At 38.3% G+C, this 15,786-nt stretch overlaps 1 protein-coding gene across 2 annotated transcripts in view; it reads right to left on the reverse strand.

The window, feature by feature from the left end:
* Window positions 1-2,081: 2,081 nt before the first annotated feature.
* The window catches only part of RANBP9 (RAN binding protein 9), a 365,177-nt gene continuing 351,472 nt past the window's right edge, over window positions 2,082-15,786 (reverse strand). For both annotated transcript variants that reach the window (XM_069218155.1, XM_069218146.1), the window contains 3 exons: window positions 14,223-14,374; window positions 4,794-4,905; window positions 2,082-3,109 (listed from right to left, as the gene is read on the reverse strand). In XM_069218155.1, coding sequence (XP_069074256.1) covers window positions 2,979-3,109; window positions 4,794-4,905; window positions 14,223-14,374 — 395 coding nt within the window. In that variant the 3' untranslated portion in view covers window positions 2,082-2,978. The remainder of the gene's footprint in view (window positions 3,110-4,793; window positions 4,906-14,222; window positions 14,375-15,786) is intronic.

The following is a 15,786-nucleotide window of genomic DNA, read 5'->3' on the forward strand; positions in this document are numbered from 1 at the left end:
AAACCGACCCCTCGTTCTCCCGGCCGACACAAAAACATCGTCTTTATGTCTCTTTGCGATATCTGCAAAGGGCTGAATGCTCCCACAAATTCTGAAAGATCCTTAATAAAGGCATTCCCAAAGAGAAAACCATTAGCCTTTCTCCTTCTTAGCCAACTCAGCCAGTTTGGGGTAAATTTTTAAAAAGAGATGTTTGCGTCTCTCGATCGATAGGGCAGTGTTGGCGTTTCCCAGAAGGCATATTGCTCTTTGAACCCACTGATGTAGTTCATTAACATCAATTATTTTGTTATAAACATAGACCTCTTCAGCCATGTCAAATATGTTCATCAATGGGCAAACAGAGGCCAGTGCACACCCGTATAGTAGATCCAGGAAATGTTCAGGAATTAAGTAGATGTCCGGCAAGCAACGTGATGTTGGGTATTTATTTTAGATGCAAGTAAGTAGTCAAAGTCTCAATCAAATGACTACGTGTACAATAAGTCCATGTAGAAAAACAGCCAGATGAAAAATGGTCAAAGTTACAATCAGATGACCACATGCAATAAAAGTCCATACAGCAAAAACAGCCAACACGTGTTTCGTCTTCAAGACTTTGTCAAGGCTTAAGCTATGCGAACATGCGTATGTAGATAGGAGAGATAATTATCCAACCGATGGTTGTCATGGATCTCCAAGTAGAGTCAATTATAGGTGGAAAAAATCAGGAATGGCCATGATAAGCCTAGTGAGGTCAAAATCAATAAACACCCGTGCCGGTCGCGTCGGGATCCGATCAGTATGCATCTCATAATAGCTACTTATCTGGAGAAAGCGCAAGGCAGACCATTCAACCGCTGAGAAGCGCGTGTATTAAACAAACACACACCCGCTCTCCACATGGTTACCAAGATGCGGAGCGTGCGGTCAAGTCAGATGGGTCCGCATACCCCACCCAATCAAAACAAGGTTAAGGCCACCAAGGAAGATTTCCGTTGCCCCCGGACAAGGTACGAAAAACAGCAGCAAAATAATGCATGAACAGACAGTACAGACCTGAACAGACGTGATAACTCTAGTTTACAGGCACATTGAGTTTAGCACAGAACAGCTCTCAGACATTCACAGGCGTGAAGGCAAACACTAACCAAACGCAACATGCACATTGAGTCTCAAGTTAAGAATACAGAAATATCAAGCTGCATAAACGAGTAAGAGAAATAAGAGGATTGGACTTATTTGTATGAGCAGAAGTAATAAAAGAAGGAAGAGGCCTGTTGTTAAGGAGGATAATAACCTTTGGAATGTTTTAACGTTCTGAATTATGGTGAGTGGTGGCAATAAAGGGATTAATGCATAATCTTAGCCGCCGGGACTTGACATAAAATTGTGAATGTTGATTTATTATTTGACTCGTCAAGTGATGAAGAGTCAAGCAAATGCTTCATCTTTTTCTGGCCTAAGGTTTTGTAGTCTAAAGCTTTTTCAAGGATGAGGGAGAATAAGTTATATGTTATTTCACAAAATGATTTGTTCGGTCTCTGAGGCACCACAAATTCTTATTTTGATCTGTGGTGGATACAACATCCAGTGTTTCAGAATTTGCAAAATATCATCTTATAGCCTTATATAATGTGCAGACCAGACTTTATTGTGATCCCTCGGTAAACACAGTTTACATGAGTTGAGCTATCCAATGTCATGGCCAATCTAGGGAGAACCTCAGGAAGTACTTTAATGTTGTAAAGTACCCAAATGGACTGAATCTCTAAAAATAAGGATTTTCACGTAACTTGGAATTAGGTACTCTCGAATTCAAAGCTGCATCAAAAGAATAACAGGACTGTATTATGCTTGCAACCTTGACACAATGAACAATATGGCACTGAGGAAACATTTGTGCTTTTCATAATACCCAATATCTGCTTTAAGGACAATTGGGATAACAACAAAATTTTCATCAGCCTTCTGTGCCGCTAGAAGTAAATCTTTAATGGCTGGTTAATTATGGTATCATTACATTTTTATTGCAATATAGTACTCATTGAAGCACTTTTAAAAATGCAAGGTGTACAAAGATTAAATTAAGACACTGTAAATTGACTAAATATTTGGTTTTTATATAAATAAAGGTCATAAATCACACATTGTGTTGACATGTAATACTGTTATAATACAACAGTCAAACTGACAGGTACAACAGACGTAGTCTGCTGTTTAACAGGAAACAATAGTTGAAAAGACCATGTTAAAAACATAACTAGTGTGACTGACAGGTATGGGGATTGTAAGTAGCAATGAACGTTGTCACTCAGCTCCTGAGTAGTTCAAGTTTTACAGTACACATTTAGAAAAAAAGGATTTCTTCCCAGCAACAATACATATCCAAATTGTCAGATGTTTATACTGGTATGCAAATTACACTGACTGACCAATGTAATAATGATAGGATGGAAACTTGTCCAGCTTGAAGTTTACGTCACCCACATGCTAACAGAACACTTATACACACTTTTTATATACCACTTCCAGATCATGGAAGGGTTGTTTTGCTTGGTTTTTGTATTGTTTTTGTTGCCTGCAAGACTACAAGGTATTTTTTGGTCGTTTCAGTAATTTAGTTCACCTCTTCTACTTAGAACAATGTTCAGAGGGAAATGGTTTCAAATATTCAGATCAATAAAGGCAGTTTATTTCCATTCATATGTGCTAAATTCACAAAACAAATTCCTTCTTTTGCCCGCCATAACAATTTGCATTACTTTATAAGTATCGAAAACAATTCCTCCTATCACTGGAAAGTTGGAAAATCATTTGCATCATGCTGTAAACTAGGAAGCAGTAGTAAAGTGACTGCAAAGACCTGTCAACCCCAGTACATAACAAATAATTAAAATTAAAAAAAAAATCCAAATTCAAATCAGCAGAGCTGGTCTACGTGTTCAATCTCCGTACTGAAAATCCAATGCCATAAGCTGAGCTTCCCAGGTGCATAGCTAGTGCAGATAGTCTTCTACAGTGGCAAAAGCACAGGAACCACTGCCTGATCGGGCCATCAGTCCAAGACATTGCGTGGCTTGTCCCATTGCCAAGGCGAGGGGAGGCTGCTTTGGCAGATTGTGGGTTTCTGCAAAAAAATTATAAAGAAAAACACCAAAATAAGTTACACAGCAGCGCGCAAAGCTATGAAAATACACATTTTAGGAAAACAAACACTATACTTGGGCAATGACAAAAAGTACAATAATAAACATGTCCAAAGGATAAACTCACTTAAGAACAATTTATTAGGCATGTGGCCATCCCTTTGGCGAAGCCAACAAAGAGAATGCAAATGGAGAAGGAAGAGTAGGCACCAATTAAAAAGTACAGGTGTTGTAAAAATGTCCAACAATTTAGTGCGCACTTATGCGTGAAGTATAAAGTGCGATTAGAGTATAAGATAGATCCAAAGCAGAAAAAAAGTAAGTAGCCCATTTCAGAAACTGAATTCTATTGCATGATTATGTCAGAAAGATATGGATTACAGCACATTGTAATTTGGTCAGACTTCATAATGTGAGATGCCAACTAAAAATATACAATTTCACAACACGGGTACGAGCAGGAAAAATGTGTGGCAATATTTTATATTTAATTATATAATTTACCAATGCGTAACTAACAAACAGAAGTGCCAAGTGCTTTGCTGGACCTTACATAAAAACGTTCCTGCTGCTTGAAAAAAGATGCTTCATTATTGGTATATTTTTTCTTTTGGTAAAACAACTTTCATCCAAATAAACTAAAGCATCAACTGTAAAAGACAAAGGAAAATACGCTGTGAAGTTTAAGACTTGTAATAAAATAACCTTTTTCTACAGAAACCAGCAAAAAGGTCTTTGTAGGAAGGTTACCAGAATTAAAGACAGACTATCCATAGGGACTTTATGTGACTGAAGCAGTGTGTACAAACGAATATGGTCTGTTATTTCTATTGCCTTGAGGATGTTAAGCACATTCTTAATCCTGATTCATAGTAGCAAAGTGCGTATACAAAGGTGCTAATCATTTGTAAACACACACACACACACACACACACACACACACACACACACACTGGGTTCTACAAAGGTTTTCATCATCTTACAGGTCAGGACTGCTTCAAAGCAATTAGCATAAACGGACTCAAATCCTTAAATTAATAAGTTAATAGTAATATCTATTTCTTAGAAACTGGAACACATTTGATATATGAAAAGACACTATCCATACCTCCTATTTCATACATTTGGATCATCATAAACCTCAATTCACAAGTTCTTTTGTGACACACACACACACAAATGTTTGTGTTAGCGAGGAACAAGGGTGAAATCAAATTTAGCAATCCATAATATAAATTAACTAAGGGTTTTTAACATACAACTGTTTCTCTAATTAATGGCGGTTGAGACCCATAATGTAGAATATCTAGAGTACATCCAACAACAGTGCTAAGCCCTGTTTTGTTTTAAAGTGTTGCACACTTTAATATTTATTAAGATTCGGTAAATCTTTACATATTACTCCTCTATCCTATCTTTAAAAACATAGCTGTGTTTTCAACAGAAGTTAAGGGTGAGAAAAAATACACAACATTTTTCCAACAGGTCTGCCTGATAAATATTTTAAAGCTTTTCGCTGTTCAAAATGATATATGTGTTGTGTTTATAGTTTTTCTTGCAGATATTAATAATTTCCTGAGCAAAGAACAGTTAACCACTGGAAATGTGTGTCCTGTAGACCACCAATCAAAAGAATACCATAGCAAAGTACACTGGGCAACTTACCTAGTATTGCACTGTTCAGTGTTGAGCATACAGGTTCTCTCTGTATTGCATCGAGTTGGAATCCAACGGGGCTGTTCCACGGATCAGAGTACGCAAGTAAGCTGAATGCATCCTTTTTCGGCACAGATTTGAGAGCACATGGATAGAGGAAAGAGGGAGAAAATGTTAATGCTCTAAAATATGTAAGATTTGATTTAAAGTGTTGAAAATACATACATAGCATTAAGCTGAAACATACATCAATTATCGTTTAGGAAAGCATGCATAAAACCTAAATGTATTGCGACTACTGTATAGTCACATGCTTAAATTGGACGCAACACCTAGTGCATACATATACCTGAGGCTTTTGGGAACAGTCTAAACAACTGTAAATATAGTTAATACAGAGACATACACTTGTGCATCGAGAGATTTATATTTGAATTGAGCCAAAAGGAGAAAGATGGCTCAGGACCTCAGACAGCACTTAAAAAGTACAGTCTTTACTCATGTTTTCAGGCTGATTCCAACCAGAAATATATGCGCTGGTGAAGACACAGCCTGAAACACATGCCTTGGCCACACTCACTAGCCACTTCTCCTTTGATGGACTGAAGGCCAGAAGCTGTTTATTTCCTGTCACAGCAATGTATTTAAATGCAACTGGTCAATACAGCTGCCAAAGAGTATGTTAAAACCGCTGTATCTTTTTTCCTCAGCATATGCTTTTTTTTTTTTATATATTTTTTTTATGCACATAGATTCTGACCTGTGCTTTAAATTTACATGCAGTGAAAATGCTAGTTTATTTTGATACAACATTAAAGGAACGGAAAGTGAACATAATCCATAGTGGTGTATATGGGGTCTCTCTTCACCAAACCGTGCATTTTTGGTTGAAAAAATGGCCTGAAAGATATGAGCACATTGTTTTATTTATGTAGTGCATGTTGAGGTCATGCATCTTCCCCCTTATGGGGTAAAAACGGTTGTGTAAGGGCAGAGATACTCCTATAATACTAATCCTAGATTTAGTAAAACTACAGTTATATTAACCAAACAAGCACCTACCAGCACAAAGTTATTGAGCTGTAGCAAACACTACGATTCATTAAATCACATAGCTTATGACTGCGAAATGGACTTTTGCTATGCACTAAACTCATTTTGCAAATTAGTAAAGTATTTCCAAACTTGCATAATGGTCTTACTGACCTCTTCTGAATGGAAACTATAAGGGGCAAAAAAGGGGTGTTCCCTCAAAACTGTGAAAGGAAATCGTATGTATCAATGGTTTGGCAACAGATAAATTGTTTTCCTACCCAAGGTTAGGCGGACAGAATATAGAAATTTAGACGGACGGTAATGACCCAATAATAGAAGATTGCACAAAAAAGGGACTTGGACATTTGGATTTATTAGAGTACTAGGACAATGCAGGGGACGCGCCAACAGCCGACCGGGGCACCAGCTGATCGTGGGGGGCGGAGACAAGGCCCCTTTAAACTGTAAAGCCCTCCCGCTTCGCGGGACGTGCCAACAGCCGACCGGAGCACCAGCTGATCGTGGGGGCGGAGACAAGGCCCCTTTAAATCTGTAAAGCGCGCCCGCTTCACGGGACGCGACAACAGCCGACCGGAGCACCATCTGATCATGGGGGGGCGGAGACAAGGCCCCTTTAAATCTGTAAAGCGCGCCCGCTTCACGGGACGCGACAACAGCCGACCGGAGCACCAGCTGATCGTGGGGGCGGAGACAAGGCCCCTTTAAATCTGTAAAGCGCGCCCGCTTCACGGGACGCGACAACAGCCGACCGGAGCACCATCTGATCATGGGGGGGCGGAGACAAGGCCCCTTTAAATTTGTAAAGCGCGCCTGCTTCGCGGGATGTGACCGGGCCGGGCCCCCCCTCTGAGGCCTGCAGACCAGGAGGTCTCAAGTGTCCAGCATCCAAGGAAGAGAGGAGAAGTAAGCCATATTTTGATTAGCCAATTGAGTAGTTTACCTATCTACGTATTTCAAACTGTTATATAGCACCTCTGTGCCTTATTACTATTTGTTTCGGCTAATTTTGGGCGTTTGCCCTATTACTATCTGAACACGATGGGTAAAAGGAAGAATACTACATCTGGGGCTGAAGAAGCACATGCTGTGCCTATGCAATCATCAATAACTAGTTATTTATTTACAGTTATTGGGGCCATTGAAACTGAAATTGGTCAAGTAGAAGAAAGGATTGGGGTGGTTAACAATTTAACTCAAAGAATCCCCTTAGAGCCTACAGTTCATATACAATCTATAGATTCTTTAATTGCCCCTTCTAATTTTGCTCTGCCTCAACCTAAAGATAAAACTAACGTGCTACACTCCCTACAGTCCCCTAATGTATGCAAGGAAGCCACTATAGAACACTTAGTTGCTATCTCTCCTCCTTCTAAAAAAAGGAAAGCTGGAGGTCAACGTAAAAGCACTAAGTTGCTAAAACAAGTGCAGAAGGCTAAGGAACTTATTTCTTCACCTCTGGACACTCCGGTCGATTATTTTTCCACGACAAGATTACCATCAGGAGAACTGGGCTCAGATAGTAGGAATTTAAAGGGCAACTCTCTGCCCAACTTGGACCAAATTCTTAAACCGCTTTTTTTGGCTTTAGAGGAGAAATTAACATTATTAATTAACTCTTAATTCAAGCAGCTACAAGAAACTGTTTTTAATTTTCTGTCACAACAGCAAAAATTATATAAATCCCGTGGCTTCTTCCATCCAGGAAACTACGTCCAATCCTAAAGATTCACAGCAAGTTAATTGCTTAACAAATTACGATCAAACTTTGGGTCATCATAAATCCATTTGTGGTTTCCATGGTGACTTACCTATTCTGCCTATTCTGACTGGTAGTACGACCACTCTTTTGAAATCTGATACAGCCTTTAGGCCTAGATCATTTGTTACTCCAATGGAGGTTTTACAGCTTCCGCCGGACAGTATGCCATATGATTTAGTTTTAGCTAATGTGCCCCCACTTGACTGTACTCAGAAAGAGACACTCGGGCTCTAATAAGGAAATGTGCACATTGGATGAGGAGGGAACTAAGATGCCAAGACAATTAAAATAATAGCATCATTATGGCAAGAAGGGTGAAGTGGGTAGGTTTGTCCAACAAAGCATATGAAGGTGATTGCATAGTGATTAATTTTGCTAACCCTCATTTGGGTAACTACCTGCTGGTGACCCTGCCATTGTGTGCGAAGGGGGATGGTGGGATCAAAATTCACCCTTTACATTTTTTCTATGAGCCGACTGTTCTAACAATTCCCTCCATGAAGGTTCCTTACGGACTAAATGTAGATCAGTTAAAGGCACCACCATGGAACTCCACCCTCGATTTTGAAGGTAATTAAAATCTGTCACCCCTTGACGTTAATGATTGACAAGTGGAGGGGAAGGTGTTTCCAATTGATATTCCACAGGAAAATGAGATGGTGGGAGGGCATATATCTCTGGCATCAACAACAGGGTCTGATGAATTAGTCATTTTATCACAGAATGTAACAGACATTGCTATAAAAAAAGGAGCCAGGGAACACGTCCCAGAAAAGTAATGAGTCTCTATCCTTAATTAGTTGGAACATCGCAGGGCTCCGATCTAAAGTTGGAAACCAAGAATGGTTGGAGTTTGTATCCACTTATGATATTATTTGTTTCCAAGAAACTTGGTCTATGGCCCCTTTTTATCTGGATGGTTATTATTCTGTGTTTCAGCCTGCTCTTCCATCCACAGCGGGCAGAGCAAGTGGTGGGCTTTTGGTACTCGTGTCTTTATTACTCCCACAAATCGAGGTCTCTCTGATTTGGTCTTCTGCCTTTTTTATGGTGGTCCTATTATCAATGGCTGGGTGTAAGGCTATCTTACTTTTGAATTTTTATAACAACATTCTGTGTAATGCCTTGTCAGGAAGCCTCGAAGAGCTAACAGACTTTTTAGATTCTGCAGGGAAACTTCAGGACATGGAATTTTATATGTTTTGGGTCAGGGATTTTAATGTTCAGTTGTGTAATTATGAACTACCCTATATATATGTGGCCCCCTTATAGAAGGTAGAGAGTCACTTACACACTTTATTCACTCTAATTTAGGTAACGCTCTGAATTCCCTTATTTTTAAATACGATCTTATTTTCGCAAGGGATATGTCAAATATTCAGATAAGGAAAATACCCACCTATACTGGGAGCACGAATGGCAGCATTATTGATTTCATTCTTATCTGCCCTTCACTCCACCAGGAAATTGTGGATTTTAAGATTATATCCCATTGTGCCAGTGACCATAATCCCTTGAGTATAAAACTAGCCCTTAAAACTAAGGCAATTTTACCTAGGATAGAATGTAAGGGGAAAGCGGTTTTTAAAAGAAATGTTGGCCCCCGTATGAAGTGGGAGAGAGTAAATTCAAACACCTTTCACGAGGAGTTTATAACACAAAATAAGGCCCACATTAATATTTGTCTGTCTCTGCAACCTGTTTGTGTCCATCTTGTAGCTGCTTATGAGTCTTTAAGCTATGCTATCTCTGAGGCACTGACGTATGCTGAACACTCTAAAGGTGTAAAACCTCAACTCTGGTTTAATTCGGCCTATACGGCTGCTGATAGAGATTTAAAAACAGCTATTAAAACTATTCCATTTAGCAGTGACTTAGTTATACAGGCTAGGGGTCGATACAAGTCAGTCCTTGAGGATAGGAAGAACGAAGTACGTACTAGAGCATGGGAAGATCTCATGGCAGCCACGGAATTGAGGGATTCTTCTCAATTTTGGAAGGTGGTTAACCATCCATATTTTTCAGGACAAGATAATAGGGAGGATGACTGTCTGATACCAGAGGGTGTCTGGATAGAACATTTTTCATCTGTATTTCAGTGCACAAATGACCCTAATCATGGCAAGGAGTTATGTAGTTCTCCGGGACTGGCTACTTCCATTCCAAATAAGAGTGGAATTCTACCTGAGATACATGAGATTGCTATGGCAATAAATAAAATGAAACTAGGGAAAGCCCCTGGCCCTGATGGGGTACCAGTGGACTTATTTAAATCTTTACCTGACTTGTGGTTCCCGATAATCACAAATGTTTTGAATAGTGCCATTCAAAGCTCTATTCCTTCATCATGGCTTATGGCAATAATTTTCCCGATATTTAAAAAAGGTAATAGGCTTGACCCTTTTTGTTATAGACCCATTTCTCTCATTGATTCTACGGCAAAGATCCTGGGGAGTGTAATCTTGAATCGGCTCGAGGAGTGGGTGGCAAGTACAAATATCTTATCGCCAATTCAATATGGGTTTAGGCCTGGATTAGGTACAGTGGATCAGGCCCTAAACCTGCATCACATTCTTAGCAAATATGTTATTACTAAAAGGGAATCTATCCACTTAGCTTTTATAGATTTATCCAGTGCATTTGACACGCTGAATAGAGGGAAATTGTGGGCACTAATGGATACAATGGGGGTTGAGCAAGATTTGATCAAACGCTTATACTCTGATCTCACCATCTCAATTCAGTTTGGTCAACATGGTGAAAGGTCCCATCCCATTGCATCCAATTGGGGCATAAGACAGAGCTGTACTCTGGCACCTTTTTTTATTTTTGTTATATATCAACGGTTTGTATAGTTATCTAGCTCAAAATGGTAAGGATTTCCCAAGGATGAGTTTTAGACAATTGCCAATTTTACTGTACACTGATGACGCGGTCTTAATAGCCTGTACGGCTAATGGCCTACAGACCCTTCTGGACCTTTTTTTAACGTATACACAAGAGCTTGATCTGAAAGTTAATTTTAAAAAGTCACATGTCATGATCTGTGGTCCTAGAAATACACGAACTAAATGTTTTAAAATGGGGGGGGGAACACCCTAACAAATGTGAAAGATTTTTGTTACTTATGTTTGTACCTAAGTTCCTCTTTGTCATGGAAACCCTATCTGAATTTTAAGCCTTTACAAATGGAAAGAAATGTTGAAGCAATTTTCCGTTTTGCTCGTAGACTAGGGCATAGACCAGTTCATCAGATCATTACGCTCTATAAATCTTAATGTGTCTCAGCGGCGATTTATAGGGGGGGCCTTTGGGGATACACCAGCTCAATTATACTACAACGGGCGGAGAATAAATTCCTCCATCGACTACTTATGGTACCCAAGAATGTAGCGAATATCATATGCCATGAGGAGCTGGGAATTGGTTACATTACTGATCTGATAGATATTGCCCCCCTTTTGTTATGGATAAAAGTATGGTCAAATCCGCTGGCCACTTTAACACAGGACTGTGTAAAAGACTGTTCTTCGTTAGCAAACCACAACAAAATTCCATGGTTACATTTTATTCAAACTTGTTTTCGAAATTTGGACTTGGAGTTCATGTATCTTAATCCGGAGCTCATGCCTGCTAACGCAAAGGAAATTGTTAAATCCCGCAATAAGAAGTATGTCATGAATCTCAGATATCAAGTGGCAGAGAAATTGAGATCGTTTGAGTTATATGTACAAATTTCATTTTCAAAATCGATAGAACCCTATTTCGTTTGGTTTCCGTTTCCCTCCCTATATTCCTTTCTTGTACTGTTTAGATTTAATATGATTCATTTTAGAGTGGCGTTTCCAACAAAATGTGTGTGGGAAAAAATATTACCACCATGCCCTTGTGTTAACATCTCGAAACAAAGCACTTGTCATTTTGTTTTATTTTGTTCACTTTATTCAGTTCCTAGGAAAACTTTTATAGTACCAATTTTGCGCAATTTACAAACTCTCTCCCACAAGGAAGGACTGATTGGTATTCAAAGCCTCTCATCCAAACAAATGTGTAGTTCTATTTTAAGTTTTATCAAATCAGCTATAGTTATTAGAAATCGATATGAACTAGTTGATGTGACTATTTGTTAATGCAATTTCAAATATTGTTTATTGTTGCATAGGATTTTACAAGTATTAACCATTATATTATGATCTAGAAGGACTAAGGGACATGTTGTGATTTTATAGTTCTTGTAAATCGGTAGATCAAAGATATGCGTTTTAATAATTATGTAATAAGTATTGTATTTTTTATGGTGATACAAATCAGCAGATCGAAGATATTTGTTTTAATAGTTATGTAATAAGTATTGTATTTTATGGTGATACATATATATATGCATGTGCACTTTTATGGCAATATGCCGAATAAAGTTTTCTGACTGACTGACTGAAAATGCAGGCAATCACTGTGTAAAGTGGGACAACATCAAAGTCAATGTCTTTGTAATAAAGTTTAAAAAGTAGTCGTCTTTTTATTTTTTAATGAGCAGTTAAACAGAAAAATGACAATTATTTGGGAGTATGGATCTCCTACATACACAGAAAAATCCAAAGAGCGCAGGCAAAGTCCCAGCGAGCATATGCACCAAAACCTAAAATAAGTAAACAAGCTGCCACTTAAATAAGGTCAATGCATGGTTGCAATACAAAAATGTACATGTCAAAACCAATAAATAACTCATGCAGCTATTTTGCTAGTGGTATTTTTTTTTTTATAGAGTCCTTTCAATTGCGCCATCAATTTTACAACTGTCAAAAATAAATGATCAACTACACAAGTACTCAAATCACAAGCAGCTTCACTATAAAGTTATCATGTCACTTAAACACTCATTACCAAACTTTAAAAAGAAGTGTAGGCAAAACGCTCTGTGCCTAAAGTTAATATGAAAAACAAAAATAAAAGCAATCCACACTTTGAACCAGCTTGGTTATTGGGAAAGAGGAATTACTTTCAAGAGGTTGTGCAGGGTTTGATTTTATGCACCCGATATGTCAGTTGCCTGTTGGCACCTGACATTTTGAACAGAAAAGCAAACACTGGCTTCATAGAAAGGGTATGCAGTGATCAAACTAAAAAGGGAAAGAAGGTCTAAATCACTATGTTGGGCTGTCATCAATTCTAATGAAAATAAATGCTTCACCTGGAAGATTCAAGATAAGATACAGCCTTAGTAAGCAATAGGGTTTTTTTGTTTTTTATTTAAAGTACCTGAGATAGCACTTCACTGATTTTTGGAATAGCAGACATGTGATTCTTCAAAATAATTGTTTTAAAATAAGTAGCTGTCTCAGTGTGGAACAGTGCTTGAGTTCTGTCCACTGACAGTTTTTGAGACTGTGTCAGAGAGCATTTGTGCACTTTGTAATATAGTAATTGAGAACAGTAACTTTTAAGTTCAATTAAGTTCTGTAGTATATGTTATGATTATTTTATGTATATTTTGTATATTACAATAGTTTGCAATAGTTTTGCAAGTAAAATGTAACCTGACTAGACTACTTGGGCTACTAGTAAAATAAATGTTTCTAAAATAGCTACGACTCATTTTAATGTCTAATGTCTAAAATGCCTCCAAAGTACTGCCATATTTGTAGGATTTGTTCTCTTCAAAATGACTTAATGAAGTTTCAGATTATTATAAAACAAGTTAATATGTTTAGACTTAAGAATTTCTCTTTTAAGGTAAGCAATGCACACCTGACAGATTATATTTACCTAGGGTAGATAATAAACAGTTAAATGATGATCAAATATAATTTTGACAGTTCAAAAGGATACTTTTTAAAATATTTACTTTCTGCCTGGAACTTTAGGATCACTATGAATGAGAAAAAAATATATATTTTTATTTAACTATGGTTTACCATTCCACTAAAGGACAGACAGGCTAGTGTGAATTTAAAAATAGCAAGACACATTTTCAACACTCCAATTTATGCCCATGGTTTCCATCAGTCAGCTGGGTGCACAGCGTGGATCCAGGCAGGCCATAGCTATTCCATATTTTAATGCTAAATTGTGACAACATAAATCAATCTCTCGAAGATTGTTCTTAAATTTATGTTGTATTTGGGAATTCTCAATGTTTGCTATTGATCCAGCATCCCTGTTTTGGACATGTTTATATTAGAAGTTTACATTTTAGCTTCAAACACATCAATCCAAATACCAGGCAAAAATACAGCCAAGGAACAAAACATGACCTGCGTAATTTACTCTCGAACCACTTTGATGTAGTCCAAGAGCCACTGGAAAAAGCGGATGATCTATGATCATGGGAGATTTTTAAAGGTACAGTAGGACAAGATAAAACTCACACATTTGCGACATATACCAGAGAAAAACGAATACCTGGACAAAACCTGTAATTACATTAGATTGATTCTAATGGTGTATTGGGCATTTTGGGGCTGTCCAGCACCAGACTGTGAATACACCACTCTGTGGATTGGCCTGATCAGTGCAGATTTATATCAGAGGACACAGTGGTCATTTTATGGCCATTCTGGGGTATCGATTCATTCAGCAGAAATAGTGCAAATATTACATGAACATATCTAAAAACACTTAAGCACCTTGAGCATTTTTTTATTGGCAGAGTTTTTGCCACACTCTTTTCTTAGCTGTTCACTCATGGCTTGCAGCTCTCTTCCATAGTGGATCATTCTTTCGATTGCCGCTTGGCTTCCTCCACAAAGCTGGCGTCTCAACTGGCTGGAGTCTACTTCTGTAAGAGTAACATTTTTTTAATCAGTGATAAAACTTTTAATTAAAAGTAAACTTTGTGATACATTGTCACCCCAGCATGATCTACCCTACAGTCTCAAAAGATCTTCTTGCTCAAGACGTAAGTTGCAAACATTCCAGAAGTCACATCATAATATATACTAGCAATATGTAGAAAATAAATATCATTATTTTCTTTTTTTAAAGCACCTTATGACTATTTGTAGATGTACCAGTAAGTAATGGCATCCATTTCAATATGGCACACAAGAAAAGAGTTTGATCTTATAGTAATGTTGGTTCTCGTACTCCATCCAACAACAGTGTGAAGATATATTTACTTTTGCTCAGGGTACTGTGTCCCACCTCCACTCTATAGTGCTGACTCTTCAGCTCCCAGCTGCAAGATCTGTTTCTGTGCTGCTACTACTGGTGGTGGTGGTGTATGCGCTTACCTCATATTTAATTCGGAACCTCAGGAAAATGCTGCTACTTTGTGACAGGACTTGGAATATTGCCTTCACCTTCTATGATGTGAGAGGCCAGGGAACACACAGCATGTCTTAATGCCCTCCCTTAGGTCATCCCCAAATGTTCTATGCACAGATCAGCTCCTCAAATGGCCAGAAAGAAACCATGGTCCCATTTGCCAGCATTTCCGTAAAATGCACAAATAGGGAATTCATAAAAAACACTTGTTGGTGCAGGGTCACTTGTGTGTGACTACCTAGCGGTTGAGAACACAAAAATGCAAGGGCATGGTACAATCAAAGCAACAAATGCAAACCGGCAATTGCAAAAAAACACAAGTAGTGCAAAACAGTTGGTAAAGAAATTAAAATTTGAGGTACAGGAGGCAGTCAATCAGCTCCGTTGCGGTGGAGGAGGCAGTCCACAGAGGGCAGTGAAGACAGGAAGCAATTAAAAAGACCAGAAGCTTTCTCCCAGGTAATTTACTGAAATACAGTCTCTTGACTGATAAATGAGCGGAACAACTCTTTTGCTATCTTCAAACTGAACTTAAGTGAGATAATCATGAGACTAGAATTAATGCCAACATTGACACCAGGTTAATACTATTAGACTGCTCAAATAACAGGCTGGTTAACACTGTAAAATGTTTAAGAAATTCCAGATCTAGAAATACAATTCAACGTTTCTTTATTATTACGTAAAAATGCCATACAGCATATAAGGAAAATGTCACTTACCCAGTGTACATCTGTTTGTGGCATCTTGTGCTAAAGATTCACATGCTATGCATATCGATTCCGACATCTAGTGTTGGGCTCGGAGTGTTACAAGTTGTTTTTCTTCGAAGAAGTCTTTTAGACTCACTCGATCGAGTGACGACTCCTCTCGGTTCCATCGCGCATGGTCATTGACTCTATTGTTAGATTGTTTTCCCGCAGA

This window comes from Pleurodeles waltl, chromosome 2_1, assembly GCF_031143425.1.
Source record: "Pleurodeles waltl isolate 20211129_DDA chromosome 2_1, aPleWal1.hap1.20221129, whole genome shotgun sequence".
Lineage (NCBI taxonomy): Eukaryota > Metazoa > Chordata > Amphibia > Caudata > Salamandridae > Pleurodeles > Pleurodeles waltl.